This window comes from Toxorhynchites rutilus, unplaced genomic scaffold (assembly GCF_029784135.1).
Source record: "Toxorhynchites rutilus septentrionalis strain SRP unplaced genomic scaffold, ASM2978413v1 HiC_scaffold_197, whole genome shotgun sequence".
Taxonomy (NCBI): domain Eukaryota; kingdom Metazoa; phylum Arthropoda; class Insecta; order Diptera; family Culicidae; genus Toxorhynchites; species Toxorhynchites rutilus.
This window is the reverse complement of record NW_026599759.1, coordinates 1-16,719: the sequence shown is the minus strand read 5'-3', so window position 1 is coordinate 16,719 and position 16,719 is coordinate 1. Positions and strand designations below refer to the sequence as shown.

Here is a 16,719-nt window from a genome sequence, read left to right as displayed (position 1 = left end):
TCCGTTCACATATTTTGTCCTAGGCAACGTAAAAGGACTTTCCTTAAATTTATTTGTAACGAAGAACATAGTCTATCACAATGCATGAATTGACCGTACATGGCATTTATTCAATCTCTTTATTCACAAAGCAAGTATATTGTATTCGATTGAATTCGGAAATTGTTTCATTCAATCAAAAATTTAATCAACACAAACATATGATTGCTAAGCCCACGTCAACCTTGCGGTTGTATCATAGATGTAACCCACCCATTTTTTTATGCTTTGATTTTCACTAACACGCAATGATATTCAATTTCGACGTTACGAATATCATGGCGAAAATGAATATGCAAATGAAAAATGAACTTTATGGCAAGCTGATGTTGATGTTCATTGCACTGGTGTTCATTGATAGTGTTGTTCCATATTTATCGACTCTCGCTTGAGCAGTAAGTTGTCAATACAAGGCAGGCTGAAATTCGCCGTATTTGAATGCCGTGCACGTGAATATTTTCGGCACTGATACGTAGTACCGCCACTGGAGCGTTATTTTCATCCATTTCAAGCTGGAAAATTTTGGAAAAAACTGGGAAAAAGCTGGAATTAAAAAAAAATATCCTTAATTGTTTTATATTTACAATACAAACCGTGTATACCGTGGCAGTGTCAGTATGTAGCATTGGTACATACGTAGTACCGCCACTGGAGCGTTATTTCCATCCTGAATTATTTTTTTCGTAATGAGATTTATTGTGAGGCCAATGTAATGGGAGCGAAATTCCCATCTAACAATTGGTGGAAACAGATTTGCTTACGAGAGGCTGCCGCTTTTGACAGCGGGTCGGCGGCCGCTCCCCGCTCCCGTTATCGTGAAGTAAACGCAAAGGAATGAAATGTCAAATATTCTCCCATGGAAATCGTATGGTAGCATTCACATACACCATACCGGCAACTTTGACGTCGGCAAAATAAGTCCTAGAGAATAGTTGACGGTACGGTGACATTGACGTTGTATGTGTAGCGCACTTAATGCGGCAGAATCAGAAATGTTGGAAAATATTTCCCAATTTGGGATAAGGAAAATTTTTGTCATTCCTTTTTAATGCCAAAATTTTACCCCAAAAGAAAGAAGCATCCTTGCGTTCGTTTACAGTGAAGTCAATAAAATCCAGGTTTCGGATCTCCCTAAGCTCGATATCCTGAATATAATTCCGATCGCAACTTTGTAGAAGGGGAACAATTTACATATGCTTCCTTTCTATGGCAATAGTTGGATCAATTATCGCCACGTTTGTGATTAAATAATCATTCAAACGTTTTAACGTTTTAGAACTTGATTGCAGAGTGTAATATAAAACACTAATAGGCAAATTAGTGAGAAAACACCGTACCGTACTTCTGTGTACTTTTACTAGATGTATAAAAATATAGATAGAGAAAGACGATAATCGTCATAAAGGTCTTCGATGTGAATGAAGCGTAGTAGGATTCTTACAACTGAAAGAAAAAAAAATTTTTGGGGAGTAAAAATACTTGAAAATGCCTTAAAAAAAGCTGGATAAAATTGAAAAAAATTTGAAAAAAAAACTGAAGATTACTTGCCTTTGGCTGTTTCGCTGGCATGCTTGAAAAAAACTGGCAATATACAAGAAAAACTGGAAGGTTGGCAACCCTGTATACAAGAGAGAGAGGAACGAATTTATTTTACGGGGAAGTCGCTTCAGCATGCAATGCAGTCCATTTGACGGGGAAGGATGAAATGAGATAGTTGAGCCGTAAAGGTAGATTGCAATTAAACGCCCGAAACGCCCTGTTGAGCTATGTTGACGGAGCAAGCAAAAACTCATTTTCCAATTGAATGCGAAGGTGGATTTCTTCATAGTCCCCTGACTGTCCTCAATTGAATATGGTTTTTCCGAGCCCTGGTTTCAGTTCTCAGTCCTCTTCCAAAATATTTAAATTTGTCCACGGATTTGCCCTAAGATTTTGTCGAGATGCATTACGCTTCCACAATCCGTAAATGGTATTGATTAAAGAAAATTTGAAGCATTCCAATTTTACAATATATTTTCCTGTGCTGTCAATAACGAACAACTAATGTGTTAGTGGGGTACAATATTCATATAGCACTTCCAATTGGGGGCCCGCGTAAATCGCTTGCAAATGCAGCGTTCGTTATTGCAATTAAAGCTGCACCCAAGTCACAGTCTGATATTAAGCCATCTACATGTCGCCATCTGCTGTAGAGTTGGCACTTTGAAATAAATGTGCCATAAACTTACTAATGGTTATATTTTATTGTCTGGAAATTTGAAAAGGATCGATCAATTAGGTAATTTTTACAGCGTTTTCCCGTAATGCAAATTGATGTGGGACACTCGTTAGAAATCATGAAACTGTTATTCTGCAAGAAAAGAATAGAACCCAAACTTCGAGGTAATTCAAAGCTCACGGTTTAGAATATATCAAACTAGCATTATACATCGTCCTAATTTAATACCACTCGTTCCAATCTGTTGCTAATATGTACAGCTCACTTGAATTACGACGTCATGTCGATGGTATTCGACTCCACCAGCGGTAGTCTCTCAAGCCCCCATCCTAGCACGACTTGGTCGTAAAGAAATATTAAAAAATCGGGAGAAAATGTAACCTCCTGCCACTTTCTCCCTATAAGCCTCGAATAGCAAGAGGCAATATGTTGCAGCCAGCGAAATTTATGTACCGGGAAGAAAATTATGAGCTAACAGTCATCCGGCCTCGTGTAATGTGGTGGCAACCGTTTCGGGGGCAAATGAGAATTTATGTGCCTCACTTATGGTGCATCCAGCGTTTGGTTTTTTCTTCTGAAAAAAAAAAACACATAATAATCGCAATACAGTTTGGTTTCAGCACTCGTGAGATAAACATCTCTTTAGTGAGCTCTCCAAATCAATTGAACGACTCTTTCTTCCCTATTGTTTTTTGGTATAGTTCATTTGAGTCTCGTAACAAAGAAAACTATTGTGAAAAAGAGTGTCTAGTCGAACGAAATGGCGGATGACCCTGGTGGTGGGGAGCCATCACGGTTGTTCGGATCTAGATTTGGCCAACTAGCAGATATCGTTGACTATGAAACAAAGAAACGACCTTCGACAGGAACGACGCCGAAACAGAAGAAACGCGGAATTTCCAGAGATTTAATTCAGGAAAAACAGTTTTCCAAGGAAGCGCGTATAGAAGGGAACAATGGACCGCGTTACTTGATTCTGACTCGTACAGATAACGGGGAGACAATGGAAAAGGTGTCGCCATTCTTCATCAAGAAAGCAATGGATAGCATTTCTCTTAATGTCACAATCAGTCGGATGCGAGACGGAAAATTGTTACTGAAATCGATCGACAGACAACAGGCGCAAAAATTGTTGAAACAAACAATGTTGGGAGGAAAATATGGCATTAAAGTTGAGGAACACCCAACCCTCAATTTGACCAAGGGCGTAATCAATTGTCGGGAATTTATGTTTCTCAAGGACGAAGAAATCTTGGAAGAACTAAAGACCGAACACGTAATTAGCATCAGACGATTCTCGGATCGAATCAAGGACGGAAAAACGATACGATCATCCACGTTCGTATTAACGTTCAACCTTGGAAATTTACCTTCATCGATCAACGTCGGTTTCTACAACTGTAAAGTGAAACAGTATGTTCCATCTCCTTTGAGATGTTTTAAATGCCTACACTATGGACACGACAAAGAACGCTGTAGAGGGAATCAGATCTGTGCTAGATGCGCGAACCTCTACCACGAAGGAGAGTGTTCAACACCAGTAGTGTGTGTGAACTGTCGTCAAAATCACCACGCTCTCTCAAAAGAATGTCCCATATTCCAAGACGAACTTGAGATCCAGAAGCTAAGAGTAACTGAGAAAATCTCTATCCGTGAAGCCACCCGTAAACGACGACTTCAAGTTCCGCATCCTATCCCACACCGATTGACTAGAAGTTTTGCTGATGTTACCCAACACATGGTCACCGAGAAAGCGAGACCCGAAGGTGCTGCTGCAATTGTTGTGGCTACTACTACAGACGCTGCTGCCCATTCATCCAACAAAACCGAATTAACAATTAATCCGAACAACAAAGCCGGAGATACTGATATGGCCGAGAACTCTATCGGCTCAGAGAGAGAACTTCCGATAAGAACAACTCCTACAAAACAAAGAAACGAAGGTAAACTAACACCACTAACATCAAAGGACAATACTAATTTAACTGAAGTGAATGAAACAAATATGTTGCAAAATAACAGTCAATCCTCCATTGTGAGGAAAGGACAAGATGAAACACTAACACCACCAGAAAACTTATTTGAAAATTCAATGTCTTATCCCGTAATGGACGAAAACGAATTATCTACAATATCACAAGCAGTCAATACGTCCATATTTGTTGACGAGGTTTATTTAGATGAATTGTAAAGATCCTCTGAGTTTCTTTAATAACACGCTAACCCCTTTTATTATGGATAGAACAATCATACAATGGAATGCAAACGGTTTTTATAATAATTTTGATGAACTCAAATTACTCATAAGTGAATATAACCCGTATGTAATCTCGATTCAAGAAACTCATTTCGATCATAGTCGTAGACCTACTTTAAAATATTTTAATATGTATTATAAACTTGATCAATCCCATTTAAGAGCATCAGGAGGTGTAGCAATCGCGGTTCATGAAACCTTCTTCTCTGAAGAAATTAACGTCGATACAGAACTTCAGGCTGTAGCTGTAGCGATCACTTTTCCAATCCAAATGACTGTTTGTAGCCTTTATTTACCACCAAACAAACCAGTTACTGATAACGAACTTAACGATCTCCTGAAACAGCTTACTGTGCCATATTTGATTACAACCGATTGTAATGCATATAACGTAATTTGGGGTTCTGGCAATACAAGTTCGAAGGGCAGACTTATCGAATCTATAATTGATCAACACAATTTAAATATTTTAAATGATGGTTCTCCTACGCATTATAGTGTTGCCAATAACTCATATTCAGCTATCGATTTGTCATTCGGTTCTCCTTGTCTCCTCTTCCACTTTTCGTGGCAGGTACATTCAGACCTTTGCTCGAGTGATCACTTCCCTATCATACTGACACCTCTCCAACGTAATCTCAATATTACGAGACGCCCTCGTTGGGTCACGCAAGCAGCTGACTGGGCGAACTATCAACATTTAGTATCCTCAAATGCTGATTATGATCAGCCTGGCGATGTGTTGCATGAAATAGAACAGTTTTCCTCTTGTCTCGTAGATGCTGCTAAGCGGTCTATTCCGATGACTTCTAGTGAAATCAAAAAAGTTAAGCCACCATGGTGGTCAAAGGACATAATAAAGTGCATTGAAGCCCGAAAGAAGGCTTTAAAGAAATTCAACAGATGCATGACCACTATAAACGAAGCTGAATATAAAATCTTGCGGACGAGGGCCAGGCGAGAAATAAGAAAAGCGCAATATGAATCATGGTCTAAATTCGTACCAAGTATAAATCTAAACACACATGTTCGAGAAGTGTGGGCAAAAATACAAAAAGTGAGTGGAAAAGGGAAACCTCGAACAATTACGACATTGAAAGTTGATAATAATGTCCTAACAAATCAAAGTGAGATTGCTGAAACACTTGCAAACACATTCTCATCTACATCTAGCTCAGAAAACTATTCCCCCGAATTTTTGGAACACAAAATTCAATGTGAACAACATAATACTATAATATATGAAATTGGAGGTGTCAATGAACTCAATTCGCCGTTTACTTTCGCTGAGCTTGAACGGGCTGCAAGGGAGGATCCACTGGACCTGATAACATCCATTATGACATGATTAAAAATTTGCCTTTGGAAGGTCTGTACCACCTACTAAAATTGTACAATGAGATTTGGGAACAACGAGTTTTCCCAGATCAGTGGAAAGAATCAATCGTTATAGCTATTCTGAAACCGTTGAAAAGTTCTTTGAATCCTCTTAACTATCGTCCGATATCGTTAACGTGCTGTCTCTGCAAACTTATGGAAAAAATGGTCAACAAAAGATTGATGTGGTATCTAGAATCTAATGAGATACTAGATTCGGTACAATCCGGATTTCGTAAATATCGAAATACGATGGATAATTTGATCACTCTAGAATCAGCTATTCAAGAGGCTTTTGTCAACAAGGAACACTTAGTGTGCATCTTTTTCGATATCGAAAAAGCGTACGATACTTCGTGGAAATACTTGATTATTCAACTATTATCTGACTATGGAGTCAGAGGAAATATGCTTAAATTCGTAGATAATTTCCTCCGTGATCGACAATTCCGAGTAAACGTCGGGAACATTTTCTCATCGCTACATAATCAACAAAATGGAGTCCCCCAGGGAGCAGTGCTAAGTGTAACGTTATTTTTGGTTGCAATGAATTCCATAAAGAGATACTTCACCCCTTCTATAAGAAAACTTATCTTTGCTGACGATTTAGTAGCTTTCCTCCGCAAGAAATCTTTAAGAGAAATTCAACAAAATTTGCAGTCATTGTTGAATAGCCTCCAACAATGGAGCAATCATACTGGATTCAGATTTTCAATCCTAAAAACAAAAGTCATGCATTTTTGCAAACAAACGTCATGCTCGTCCCATCCATCGCTCTTCTTAAATGGGCAAACACTGAATGTTGTGGATTCTCACAAATTTTTGGGAATGACTCTGGATTCAAAACTCAGTTGGAGCTTGAGCTTGGGTAGACTGTACAATTCGTAGTTGCTCTCCGTGATTGACCTGAACCAACCAAATTGCACAAAGAACACACAGAATGACGCTTGGGACTAGCAAATCATTCTCGTTGTGCAATTTTCGGTGATTCGAGCTTTAAATGGTCAATAACGACGCCGGCCACGTCCTTACAGTCACCAGGGGAAGGAAAGGAATGTTAGTATGATATTCGCCGCCCGAAGGCCAGAAGGGTCGCCTCTATAGCGTGGTTCCCTAGCGTTTATCAAGGAAGGGATAATTGTTAGTGGGAAGTGGTAAGAATCAGGATTCACTGTGGTAAGTGATGTGATTATGTAAACGCAATCTATTGAATGGAACTAAATTTTGAAAATCTCATATCTCAACACGCGGCAGAGATCTTTAGGTATCCTGAGAAGGAAAACTTGTAACATTAATTAGATTTTAAATTTTTCTGCACATATTTGTTATCGAAATCCAATCGCAACTGCGAAGTTTTAACTGTGGGGAAACCTGAGAAGGTAACCGAGAGAACTCATCTAGAAACAATCACCCTCAATTAGAGTATAAATTAACACACTAAAGCTACTATGTTCATACTAGTTCCATATTTTGGTTAAATTTGATGAACCTCTGTGCGAAAATGGGGCCACTCGAATCGTATGCAATCGCGAGAAGTAAACAGCTACACAGAATTGCACCGGTGCGGCTGTCAGTGTCCCCTCGCGCCACCCTAAATCGGCCAGACCAAGCGAACAAAATAGCTCGTCTCCTTACCTTAGCTATCGTACAATAAAACCATATGTACTCGGATTCAACATAACTGCACTCAAGGCTACGTTGACAGTGGATCCGAGCTAACACAAAAATTTGACTGCACAACTGACGAAAAAAAAAACAAACCACTCTGCCCGCTCGAAGCAGCAAGTCCGAACGAAGCGAGGGAAAGCAATGCATCCACACCAATATCATTCAATGCAGCTGCAATCCCACGACCTTAACATCTCGTACGGCCACCTCTCGCACACAGTCGCATCCACCATCACAGTACACGAGAGTGTGTGTATGAACACTGAATCTGATTTTAAAATCCGAGTTCCTCGACCCTTTGAAAAAAAGGCTCAACATAGAATCGACGAGGAAAGACATTTGAAATTATAATTCTGCAACCACCTTATTTGGAATCCAGAATTAAAAAAAAAACAACCTAGTTTATAGTACAGCAGAAACTCGAAAAAAAGAGAAAAAAATAAATACAAATACATACAAACACATATACAAACATTTGCGAACAGTAGGGTTGAGTGACCAAATCCTTCTCCTCCATTTTCCAAGTCCTTCTGTATGCAGAGAATAATATTTTTTTGGCAACAATACAAGCTAATCACAATCTACACAAACTACTTTAGATACGCAACATAAAGTGAATTCTGACAACTCCATAAGGCACATCCTGGAGTTCAGAGTCAGTCATTTCAAGATGAATTCAAATGGCAGCTTACATTGCAACTGCTGCAGCCTAGTTAACGAAACCGAACATTAGGACGCACTCGCTAGAGAGGATGATGAATCTCACTCTCCGGATCAATCCGCCACTCGCTCAGAAACACGCTACACACACACACGCACACACACATCCGCCCGTCACCTCCACATATTCGAGTCACTGATTGCAGCGGGAACTCCTGTTTTGCCTATGATTGTACTCAAATCTGGAACCGTTAACACACTGCTATATGAAATGAAATGAAATAAAATCTCTACCCACACCCACAGGAACCCACAATAAATTAAATGTAATGTTTGTAATATGTATGAGATAGGAATGAAAAATAAAACTTAGCTCGTATCCTCAGTCCAGCGATGTCAGCGCTTTCTTTCGATGTGATACGTTCACTACGGCGGTGCAAAAAAAACCAAAGAACATCTTCATACTCGTTAGCAACTCCAAATCAATCACATGAAGCTAAGCATAGATTTTCCCATAACATATATTTGTAAACAGTCTTCCCGAAACCGATTACGCGACGATAAGAACACAACACGCATTTGAGAGCGCGAGAACTGAGAGAGACACGAAACCGAGAGCGTGACGAACAAGAGCACATTGCGAGAGTGCCGACAATCAGGAGCACAACGTTAGAGAAAATTCTAACTAACAAATAATTACGAGCCGAAAAAAAAATGGCTTCTCTCGATCTGATGTCACTTTTTATTTTTATCTCACTATAAAACATGGAATTCAACCGAATTTCACTGGTTTTCATTCTACTAGAACAATGTTCATCAGTTTCACTGGTCATGACACTTTGAAACGGCAGGAATCGCAAGCACATAAAGGTCAAAGCACGGAGCGCAAAAACACACGTCCACTCCAGTACGCTACTCAACCCGAACTCCTCTGGATTCAAAACTCAGTTGGAATAACCATATTAAACAATTGAAGGCTCGTTCAATGGCAGCAGTCAAAGTCATACGTACTCTGTCAAACACAAACTGGGGATCAGATCGAAAAACACTTCTTACATTACACAAAACTCTAGTCCTGTCGAGATTGGATTACGGATCAATGCTATATTCTACAGCTCGAAAGAACATTCTTAAGCAACTCGACCCTGTTCATAATTCCGGAATAAGATTAGCCATAGGAGCATTCAGAACAAGCCCGATTTCCAGCATTCTTGCTGAATGATTCCATTGACGTTGTGAAGAGACGTACAGACTGTTACATATGGAATAAGAATGCAATCACAAGCGAACCACCCTCTGTTTCCTTACATGAGTAATTCGGAAATCACAAATCACTACTCATCTCGACCTCGGCTAGCACGACCATTCTATGTAAGGTACTTTGAAACACTAGATAAATATCAATTAAACATTGAAAGTATTTCTCGTCGTGGTTTTCATACGATTTGTCCATGGACTGGAACGAAACCAAACATAGATTTATCATTAGCTCGTTTTGAAAAATCTAGTACTTCAGATGATCAATATCGTATGCTTTTTAGAGAAATAGAAAACAAGTTCTGTGATTTTTTATTTGTGTATACTGATGGGTCTCAGTCTGGCGACTTCACCGGATTCGCAGTATTTAGTTCGTCGTATCAGTATCAAGAACATCTCGCACCAGGATCAACGATTTTCTGCGCAGAATTAAAAGCAATACGTCATGCGATTAAATATGTATTTCAAGCACATTTTATCCCCAAAGCCCTAATTGCATCCGATTCCCTGAGTTCTCTGAAAGCTATTGAGAATATTTTCAGTGATAATCCAATTATCCAAAATATCCAAGACGATTTAAAAACCGCAAATGGCTATGGCAAAGTAATCAACTTTTTATGGATTCCAAGTCATTCTCGAATACATGGAAATGAAACGGTAGATGAACTGGCCAAACAATCTTATGTGTTGCATATTAATGATCCAGCTCTAGACATATCTAGTGGTAAAGCTCAAATAAAGGCAAAAATAAAAGAGTGATGGTTGAAAACCTGGAATGATATCACCGAGAACAAATTACGAACTATAAAAACTGTGCCTTATGAATGGCTCACGTCATATCGGCAATCACGAAAAGAGGCAGTGATTTTAACGAGAATGAGAATTGGCCACACACACATGACACACAGTTACCTTCTCGATAAGTCCCCTCGCCCACTATGTACAAAATGTAATTCATATCTTTCAATCAAACACATTCTAGATGATTGCGTTCTTCATGCAAAAGCGAGACAAAAGTTCGGTATCAGTACTTCAAACTTAGGAGACGATCTCACTGGTGTTGAATATTTGTTAAAGTTCTTTAAAGAAGCAAAATTAGATAACAAAATTTAGTCATTAAATTAAATCAGATTAAAGTTATTTATAAGTAGGATGATTTGTTAGGATTATAATATGTGATAGCTTGTATATGTAAGAATTGTGTAGTTGGGTACAAAAAGCCATATTTGTGCTATGTGCCATTTACTTGAATAAAAAAAAAAAAATAATTATCGCAATACGTACACCGAAACCCTTGACGGTGATAGTAGAAGAGCCAACACAAAATTCAATAAACGAAATCTCTTCCAGCACAAGCAGTCTCGAAGTTCCACCAATATCATGAGGAACTCCTTTCCCCATTGGAAACCGAGAAGAGGTTCAGAGTTCAATTCAATTTCTCACATGTCATTCCGGGTGGCCGATTGCGGACCGGCAATATCTCGGCCATTTTGAAGATGCTTCAAAGCAAATATTAATAAATTGAGAAGCTTTCCCATTGCAGCCGTGGGCTCCCATTCCGGGTATATGGCCAGGGACGACGACAGGTCAATTAGTTATTGACAAACCAATCTATCCACCACTGTCGGATGGACTCGGACCGAAAGCATCCCTAGACCTGAGGAGGTGGAGGTGGGGACAATCTTCAAATTTTGATGAATTTGATCAAACAAGACAAGGTACATATCTTAGTCCTGTTTCTCAGTTTCTCAGTTTCTCAGACCATCGTCTCGGCACCGGACTTGTGGCTTTCCCGTGTAAGACGTTACCGATAAAGGGGAAAGTTTTCGAAAGTGTATACAAATTTGCTCCGAGTGAGGAAGGTAAACATTTTGAAACTAATTACTTTAATTTTTCCAATACCGAGAGCCGTATGGATGCAGGCAGAGTATCTGCACATACGTAGACGACGAAGGGCTTAGAGACCGAACATAAAAGGGACAAATGTTTTAATCTTGTTGCAAAGAATCTTAGTTTTGTATTTGCCTCGTAATAAATTTCAACGAATGAAAACTATTTTTTTCCGCTTGAAATAAACAGCTGACCTCCGGAAAATTTCCGGATAACTCAAGTTTGCTCTGACGAAACGATGTGATTGATGTACTCCCAACACCCGACAAAGTGAAAGGTACAAAATCATTGCTTATGGAAATATTCTCCAATCACCACCCCCTCTGACAACGGCAGCGAGTAAATCTGTGTGTTCGATTTGATTGTAACATCGGAAAAACGGCGAACTGCGTGCGATGGCAATTATTTACTGCGATCCGCCGACGAAACAAACCACGGAGTGACACCGGGGCCGGGGGTCTCTGGTACGGGTAAACGAAACACAAAATTGAAGGTAATAAATCATTTTCGCACAGTCGGTGCGAACGGAGAGTGATGCTGGAGAAACAACGACCCCTCTGGTGACGGTGACGGTGGAGGCGCGCGAATCGGAAATCGATTCGATACGCCTTATGCTGCGAGATTTTGGCCGGTTGGATATGTACAAACCTCTCGCCGCTGCCACGACACTCTCCCCGGTGATGGATGTGAAACTGATGGATTGAGGGGGGCCGATGGAAAGTTGGTTTGGGTTTTTGTTTTTGCTACCCGCCCCGGAGCAGCGAAACGCTAACCCTTTTTTTCCCGGGAAATTCCGGAGAAAGTTTATTGTTTTCTAATTTCGCAGATTGACTTGCAGATTTGCTCCTCGATAGCTTGAGTATTTTTAATTAACATTGGTGTACGGCTGAAAAATTGAATTCGTTCGATGTTAAAATTGCGTTTAACTGAGAGTCATTACGGTAATGGGATAATGATGCTGTATCAATCTTCAAACCATTGCTGGTATCTTGTTATTTCTTATCTTATTATCTGCTTCATTTTCAATTTTAGTGTCTGGCAAATATAATTGATGGCACTACCACTTAGAGATGCATATGATGCCTGTACAGAGCAATCTCACACAAAATCGCCCATTTCTCGTTTTTGACGTAGGATTACGTCTTTCGGGAACATGTTGGGGGTACAAATTGTAAAACGAAAATCGATCGCATCTCAGTCATTTCATTGTGGATTGATGAGATTTTGGCGTCAACCGACTTCGGCACTCCATAAAAAACTTATCATTGAATAAAATAATATATGTCATGAAATTAACTATCGAGCAATTGAAAAATATCAATCGTTATCCAAATGGAAATATCTCGTTCTGATAGGTTGAATTTTAAGATACACGCTTCCTCTTGTACTCTCAATTATTGTTCAGTCATTTTCTAATAGATTTACGAGAGTTCGGCAATCAATCATTTTGGGCACTCCATAACAATTTGTTACACTGAAAATGAATAAAAAAAAAAATATATATATTATGGAAGTAAGTTGCAAAAAAAGTCACAGGAGGGGTTGTGTCCGAGACACGACCGCATAGTTGACGCAGGATTCCGTTAGGCTATCTGTTGATTTTGGATAGGTTTGAAGAATTACTTCGTTAAACTCTTTGATAATGATTTGGTGGCACTGAAAAGGGCCGTGTTGGTTGGTTGTTGGGTATTGCTTGTTCACTCCACCAGTGTTTACCGAGTGGTGATGACAGAAGGATGGTAAACAGTCGTTGGATGGTGCGTATCAGATTAACAGATACCGAAGTGGAACGAGATATTATGAAAATCGCCCTCTGTGGTTCTAGACGAGATGCCTCTTTTGTTATATACATGAAATAGAGAAAAAAACGCTCACCAATGTAATATAAGATAATTACCATGTTACTTTAATATAGAGAAAACATTTGAAATGGAAAAAGTAAATTTCTTTATAATTTTTACTTGTGTTTATGTGTTTATTCAACCCAATGCGAATTTCAATTGGACTAACAACAATTAATACTATCACCCCTATTCTGCATTCCGTCGGATTTGCATTTCGTTCGAAACTGCGATCTCGAACGAGTTATAATTTTGCTTTCCCTATTTCGAACGTATTGCTCATTTCGATCGAATTATTTCAAACTGTTCGAAAGAAATTCGAACAGTTCGCGTTGACGACTCACCGATGCTGCCACCTGCAATCAATTGCTCTGTTTGTGGGATTGCTGTGAACTATTTAAATTACTATGGCAAAAGACTGTTTTCAATTCAAAAGTGGTCAGTGAAAACTGTTACCATGTGTGTTTTAAATGATTGCAATATGCATTGCCATTCCTTTACATCTATTTCATATACAATATAATCGAAATGAAAAGAAAAGTTTATATTAATATTAGGAACCATCATAAATCGCTATTTATGCAAAATTTTATTCCACTAGTTCGTAGAGAACTTGTCAAACTATAGTGTAAAATACATTTTTAATACAGCCAACTCAATTTTCTTTCATAATTTTTGTTTCGATAATTTATATTCATTACGAATGCATCATTTTGTTCAGCATAAAAATGGTCACCTTACGCAACTATCCTATATGTTTTGACATAATTATCATTGGAGAAGATTACCCTTTCGTTTGATACTTACTTTTATTATTTGTATCACCAAAATCATACAAAACTGCACGATACAAAAGTATCGATTTTCATATATGTTTTCCTCACAAATACCAAACGTCAAAACTCAATGTCGTCGAATGGCAAAATAAGCAAAATAAACCTAAAAGACAGTTGTGCCGGGTGCTGAAATTTAAATTTATTTGAATTGTTCTTCGGTGTGAATAGAAAATAAGTGAGAAAATAAATTAGCCAAATGGATTCCGCCTTATTGTCGGTATTGGCAGTGTATGAAGAAATCGGAATACTTCGTTATAATCGACGGAATCTGCGCACATCCGGTAATTCAATGGAGCTTTCAGACGATGCGTAAGTAAAATTTATTTGTCTCTGAATTTCTTAGATTTTTTATTATCGATTTTCCTCTACTATGCAGATTCATTAAAAGCTTTCGTTTGAATAAAGAGGCATTCCGATACGTTTTGGGGGAAATTGAACACGATTTTTCCAACACAAAGAAAAGTGGCATTCATGTTAAGGAAAAGCTGGCGGCGTGTTTGATATTTTTCGTTGAGGGAAACTACCAGCTTGGAGCGGGAAAAGATTTCCATATTGCGATGGCACAGTCCACTTTTTCTAAGGTGTTATCTGAAATGCTGAACATACTGGAGCGAAGATTATGTTCTTAGTGGATATCATTGGAAATGTCGGAAAATGCCAAGCTTTATTTCTATGAGAAATCTGGAATTCCAGGAATAATCATGTGTGTTGATGGAACACATATAAAAATAATCCCCCCTAATCAGAATCGAAATTTATTTTATAATCGAAAGGGGTTCTACAGTCTGAACGTTCTCATTGTAAGTACAGCATGCATTAAATTAAAAAATTGTATTTAATTTTTTTTGGCATTATAGGTTTGTGACGATCAGCAGAGGATCCGTTTCGTTGATCCTAGCTTTCACGGATCATCAGCAAGCCGTGGAATAAAGGTGACGTATAATTTTCATCAAAACGAATATTGCAGATTTTCTTCGTGATTTTTTTTTCTTGTAGGTCATTTCAGTGTTTTGAAGACTATTTCTCGAAGAAGTTGTGAAGTTATTGGAGCCATTTGTTTAGCGAGTGGAATTCCCCGAAGAAGATATACGAATTTTGAATTTTCAAGTGTTTTTCGGTGTGTGTGAAGCTTCCCGCTGTATTGAACCTTGGTGCAGGATTTCTGAAGATTCCCTGCCTCTGGAAAATATAAAACAGCTAAGTTTTTGTTTTGTGTTACTTAATTAATTAATTAGTTTTATTTTATTTTTTTTTATACATACAAAAATAATAGTTTTATTTTCTGTGAGTGTTAGGCATTTTATGCTCTCTCTGCTCTCATTTTTATTACACAATTCTATCTAAATGGAGGGGAACGAACCCTCCGATGTTGATATGAGCATCGTAGCTTCTCGTAGTAATTGTTTTTCTGAAGTTCGTCCTTCGAAGAAAAGTAAAAAACAATCACAGTTAAATTCGACACAGCCAACAATTGATTCTGTTTCACTCAGTTCGGTTCAAAATCTAATTAATTCTCCTCAACATCCAATCATTGAGAATATTCCTCCCAAGAATCTTTCTCGAATACGACAATACCAGAACGTTTCGGGTTCATCGAAAAATCGTTGGGTGGTATTCTTTCGTCCCAAAGGGAAACCGTTAAGAGTGACCCAAATTTGTAAAGACTTGAAATCTAATTACTCAAGTGTCTTGGAGATTACAAAAGTTAATAAAGACAAACTTCGTGTTGTGCTCTCGGATTGTAAAGACGCTAACGCAGTTGTAAATAATTCTTTGTTCACTGCTGAATATCGAGTGTATATTCCGGCACACATTGTTGAAATCGATGGTGTGGTTTCGGAAAAATCTCTCCAACTAAAAGATTTCGAAAACGCAGAGGGTATTTTTCATGATGTAAAACTTCCTCATGTGAAAATTTTAGAAGTTCGATCGCTGAATTCATTTATAATTGATGGCAACGAGAAGAAATATTTCCCATCTGGTTCTTTTAGAATCACCTTCGAGGGCACAGCTCTTCCAAATTATGTGCTCATTGATAAGCTTCGTCTTCCAGTTCGATTATTTACTCCCAAAATAATGTCATGCACTAATTGCAAACAGTTAGGTCACACTAAAACCTTCTGTTGCAATAAAATTAAATGTTCTAAGTGTGGAGTCGATCATGATGAAAGTATTTGCAACAAGGATGCTGATAAATGCATTCTTTGTGGAGGTGTTCCTCACACAGTTAAAGACTGTCCAAAATACAAATCCCGTTCAATTAAACTTAAACAGTCACTTAAAGATCGTTCTAAGCGATCCTTTGCTGATATACTCAAGGCAGCTCAGGTATCCGAGATTTCAGAAAATCGTTTCTCTGCTTTATCAGAGGATGATGAATCGGATACTACTTTCGATCCAATAATCGCGGGAAGAACCAGGAAGAGAAAAAAATACTTCCTCCTCCAAGCCTGCTAAAAAAAGAGGAGTATCATCTAATCAACCAGAAGTTTCTTCTCATTTTTCTGCTCCTTCCAACAGTAACCCTCCGTTCTCCTAATCTGTGGTGGGATCAAGATTGTACAAATCTCTATAAAGAAAAATCGAATGCTTTCAAGAATTGGCGTAAATCAGGCTCCTACGAACGTTACGACAATTACATTTATCTGGAGCGTAAATTCAAAATCTTCATAAAAG

At 38.5% G+C, this 16,719-nt stretch overlaps 1 protein-coding gene across 1 annotated transcript; it reads left to right on the top strand.

Moving 5' to 3' along the window:
- Window positions 1–3,017: 3,017 nt before the first annotated feature.
- LOC129781730 (uncharacterized) lies at window positions 3,018–12,070 on the top strand. Its single transcript, XM_055789308.1, has 2 exons — window positions 3,018–4,292; window positions 11,882–12,070. Exons 1-2 carry the CDS (start codon window positions 3,018–3,020, stop codon window positions 12,068–12,070), a joined length of 1,464 nt encoding a protein of 487 aa, XP_055645283.1.
- The last annotated feature ends 4,649 nt before the right edge of the window (window positions 12,071–16,719 follow it).